Source organism: Wasmannia auropunctata, unplaced genomic scaffold, assembly GCF_000956235.1.
Source record: "Wasmannia auropunctata unplaced genomic scaffold, wasmannia.A_1.0 LD336076.1, whole genome shotgun sequence".
Classification (NCBI taxonomy): Eukaryota; Metazoa; Arthropoda; class Insecta; order Hymenoptera; family Formicidae; genus Wasmannia; species Wasmannia auropunctata.
Genome location: NW_012026814.1, coordinates 304064 through 309213, shown reverse-complemented (window position 1 = coordinate 309213; position 5150 = coordinate 304064). Strand labels below are relative to the sequence as shown.

Below are 5150 nucleotides of genomic sequence, written 5' to 3'. Positions count from 1 at the left end.
AATCTCTAGGCACCGGCCGCTGTGAGTGGCCGTGGTCAATCGGGACGTGGTCAAACGGGACGCTCCCACGTAACACTTAGCAATAAGCAGGTCGTTGTTGTAATCTAATATTGCAACGGTGACCCATAATAATTGAGGACGCCAACGCAGGACTTCGGCAACCTCAATGCGTGCGTCCTCCAAAAACTGCGGCCGTTGCAATTAAGTAATAATTGCAACTGCTGAGCAGTGCAGTGGCCCACTTGAGATGGGATAAAACCCGCCGTCCGGCAGACCACTGCGGAGTTCTTAATTTTATTGTACATAGTATGTTACGCTGTCGGTGCGCGTATTACGCGAGTGATTAAATTCTGAGATTAGTATTTAGAATAAAGTCGTTGTGTTAAACAGTTCGACTGAGTAAATCCTTTCAACAACCTATCACCACGAGTCCCCTCTCCCGTTACACCCTACCCACAGTGTAACATATTATTCACAAGGTTTATTTATTATAATAATTGATTTCGGATAAATCCAATGTATCAAAGAGGATTTTGATCAACAAAATAAAAAACGTCCTATTTAAATATTTATTTATGTTAACTATGTTACGTGATCTACCTATTAAATCGTTAATAGTTTCTCTCTAAGAACATACATATATGGAGTGTACATTGTCTTCATTTTGTACACTTTAAAAGTGTCAAAGATATATGTGACAAAGAAAGATATACAGGTAACATTAATCCTCTATGCGCATACAGCCAAAATCGTAACTGTCACAATTGACATATATCAAAAGATATCTCGTAAAAATGAACTACTAGTGCAGTGAGAACACTATTGAAATGTAGTGTCACTGTTATACCAACAGTGCCACTACTACATTTTAGTAGGGTTTTCACTGCACTAGTAGTTCATTTTTCACAAGGTTGTGGCCGTATTAAAACACACATATTATAATAAAAAAAATACTAATAAATATTGTATTAGAAATGACAAAATGTGCGGTGCGCAGTTGTGTAGCTAGATATTGTAACAATAAAAACTTTATTCTTACAATATACAATAATTATTATATACACCAACATCCGTGTCAGCTCGCATTGACATTACTTTGTCATTTCTAATTTATTCTTGGAACCTAATTCCTTCCAATTTAAATTTAAATACTACTCAACAAAATTAAAAAATCTGTTCTATTCTCCAAAAAAGAGCAAATTGAATTCTAGAAATAATACATATATTAGGTGTTCCGGTTTAAGGGATTTGTCCTTGCCTTCTTTTTTAATTTTTCCTATTGCCTTCGCAGTAGAAATCTGATAATCAATTAGAAATATATTGATTTATTAATAATTAATGCTTCAGCTAATTCTTCAAGCATTTGAGCTGAGTTTTCATCCAACAATGTCTGCAATTCGCCGTCTTCGAATTTTTTTATTCAAATCAAAATCACTTTTGAATTGTCGAAACCATGCAGTTACTCACATGTTTTAATGATGGAGCATAATAAATTTCTGAAATAAATGGTGAGCCATTTTCTTCGAATCAAAGCAGTAAAATAATAAATAAAATTACCTTTATTGCATGTTTAATTGCATTAAAAATTTAAGTATGATTATGTTTACAAATGCTCAAAACATATGTCAAAATATATGTAGAAAAATGTCTAAGGCGTATCAATTTTTAAAATATCTCCAGTAGATTCATTACCGCCATAGCGAACCTTCTATAGTGAGCCCTCAAAACTAACTGGAACACCTGCTAAAAAAAGTGTATTTGCATTGTACATTTATTTTTCCGCCCATTTATTATAAAAAAATACAAAATTTTAAAAAATTGAAACAAATTGTATATTAGTCTTCAAAGTGTTATATTTATTTACGGATTTAAGTTCTTTTTATTGTAACCATTTATGCTTTTTGCATAAAGCAACCAATATAATAGATGACTTTTATAGATTTTTATTGCTACAAAAACGAATCCGTAAATGAATTGCTTTATCACGTCATGGTTTTGAGATATTTTGACTCAAAAATGCTAAAAAAATGCTATTTTCGACACTTTTTAATTTTCTCATAAACATGATGTGATAGGTATATAACAATTTTATTTACAAATTTATTAAGCAACAAAAAAATTGTAAAATTATTTTGTCCCGATCGTGATCTAAAATCCGTATCGCACAATGTTATAAGTGTATAACATAGAACAATATATCACTCCAATATTAAAAGAAAGATTATAATGTTATATTCACATAAACATTTTTTTTATCACATTTTAATTATTTTCAGCTCGTGCCTGTTGGTGACTCTTTTATTATCAGGTATCTTTCCGTTGAATCAAGCACAATGGAGGCCATGCATCGAATTAAAGCGGGATCTCGTAATACCTTGCAAATGTACCGTATCCACGGATTACCCACGATCAATTGAAATGAATTGCGACCGAGTAATTTTCACGCGAGATAGCATAAACAGCTTACGTGATCAATCAATTGTGTCAATTAGTCAGAGAAACTGCGGTTATCAGACTTTACCGGAAAATCTCATTAATTCTGACTTGAATCTTAGAAGACTGGATTTGTCGAGTAACTCAATCTATCGGCTGATGGACCGCATGCTACAGATGCAAAGTGAACTGCAAGAATTGCGACTAGCTGACAATCTTTTGGGCGAAAATTTAAATCCAATATTTTCCAGTAATGAATTCCATGGCATGATAGAGCTTAAGGTTCTCGATCTTAGCAGAAATGGTCTTAGAAGCATTGAGGAAGGAATTTTAAAAGGATGCGTTAACTTAGAAAAGCTATATCTCGATGGTAATAATTTGACTGTGGTGCCCACTGCTTCTTTGAAAGGATTAAATGCTATTAGGGTGCTATCTTTGGCAGGCAATAATATCGGTATGTTTACAATAGAATTTAATTCACAATATGATTAAGAACTAGAAATAAAATTATAGGTAAAGAGTAAACGAAAAATTTGTTTCAAGGATTCGAAATTTTCAAGCAAACTATTTAATTTATTGTTTTATTGTATTGATTATGAAATCCTTTTTTTAATTTATACATTTTTTAACATTAACGATTTTTATGTAAAATTTCGAATTTCTTATTTATTACAATTGTGGTTTTAAAAAACGCATTCCTATCCACTTGGTTTTTCAACGAGCTTAGACAATATGTATTTGCGTCTTACATCGTAATTATGTATGTTTTAATCTGTTTACAACTAACGTATTTAATTTTTATTCTGTATTGTATTTCCTGAGGATGGCTGAAAAAGTCAACCAAAATATTCGAATAGTCGTTTTTATTATGTAATTTATCTCATTAAATATTCTTTTTCAGATAATTAAGGTTTTTAATTTGCGCATCATTTACCGCGCTTACTTCCATAGCCTTTTATTTCGAAGTTATTTTTTATATTTAATAATCGGAATTTTGGTACAATTTTTTGCTATTGTCGAACACATTAGTTTAGAATCAAAGTTTATCCGAAAAAATAAAGAAGTTCATTAGAATAATTGAATATAACGATATACAAATGCAATACTAGTACTTTTTTCAAAAGAATGATTCACCTCTTAACGTATGGATAACTATTTATGAAAAATTCATATTTTTTTTTTACTTTAATTTATACCATGTATTCTAAGATCATCAAAATCGTAACGGGAAAGGAAGCAAATACTTTAATACCTAAGCCAATAATATTTAAATGTTTTAGCAAAATTACAAGAGATTGATTAACATTCTAAATTACTTACAAGGAAATATAATCAAGTGTGTTTCTCTTTGATTTTAATAAGCTTTGAATATGTTAAAATATAAATAAAAAAAGAAACACATATTTTTCATAAGTTTTCAATTGCATGTTAAGGAAACGAAATCTCCCTTGAAAATAATTAATTATTTTCTTTCGAAGTTAATATTATCTAAACTATAAAAACTTAAGAAAAATTTTTTAATAAGAATTAATTGGTTTTAAGAGTACTTTATAATAATAATAATATAAAAATTTCTTTAAATTTAAATATAAACAATAGTTCTTAATTTTTTAAATATTTTTTAAATTTGTTTACGTTTAAACACTTGTTTGCGTTTTCTTATTAAGAGATTATTTTAAAATAAAAAAATAAAAAATTTAAGTACTTATATTTTTATATTTACACATAAAGTCTTTTATTACATTCTAATAAATATTTTATATAAATAATTTTGTAATTATTAATGATTAATACATTTTTTCAATGTGCAAACATTAAACTATTGCTTGCTTAATCATTATTTTATTTCATAGGTTCTCTTTCGCGAGATGCTTTTAATACTCTCGGTGAGTCATTGTTACAATTGGACCTCAGCGGTAATGAATTATCTCATATGGAGGATAATGCTCTTTCCGATGTACAACACTTGCTATTTTTAAACATCTCTCATAATTCTCTTAGTCGTTTCAACAGTGACGTTTTCAAAGGCAAGATTATTATTTATATAATTGTTTTAAATTGAACGTAAGTATAGTTTTTATATATATTTCTAAATATTTTTTGTTTAAAAATTTAATGTTTATTTTACTAACATTTTCAGAAAGCTTAAGTAAAGATATACTTACATATATACGTACTGGTCCTTTTTGCTTCAATGTTGAATAACTCGGTAAAAAAAAATCTTACAACGCTCAACAAAAAAGCAAATTAAAGGGAAAGATTCACTCTTTTGAAAGCAGTAAACTGCATTTGTGTGCGATTTTTATTCCACGCCATGGAACTTGTCAAAGTTTGTAAAAAATTTTGAGATTTGTCGGGTCTCCCTTTCTATCCGTGTAATTCCATGAAAGATCAGTAGGATCGTTTTCTCAAGTACCGATTTGGAAAGTAGAGATTTCAAGCTGTAAAATGGTTTTTTGGACATCTCGATATGATCATTTTTAACGAAGTTGCTCTATCTTGAAGTACGCCTATTTTTAGAGGCTAGAACAGGTGATCCTTTAGTTTTTTTGACCAGTGTATATACACTCGACAGCAAAATTAAAGCATCACTCATTCTGATCACTAAAAATAGGCAAATTTCAAGAAAGTGTAACTTCGTCAAAAATGATCGTATCGGAATGGTCAAAAAAGCATTTTAAAGCTTAAAGTCTCTACTTTCGACATCCATAATTCAT

At 29.6% G+C, this 5150-nt stretch overlaps 1 protein-coding gene across 1 annotated transcript in view; it reads left to right on the top strand.

Annotated features, from left to right (window-relative positions):
* LOC105449457 (insulin-like growth factor-binding protein complex acid labile subunit) overlaps window positions 1–5150 on the top strand; it is a gene marked incomplete at its 3' end in the record, with an annotated part of 33820 nt that overhangs the window by 1309 nt on the left and 27361 nt on the right. The window contains exons 3-4 of the mRNA XM_011688710.1: window positions 2277–2887; window positions 4287–4460. Coding sequence (XP_011687012.1) covers window positions 2277–2887; window positions 4287–4460 — 785 coding nt within the window. The remainder of the gene's footprint in view (window positions 1–2276; window positions 2888–4286; window positions 4461–5150) is intronic.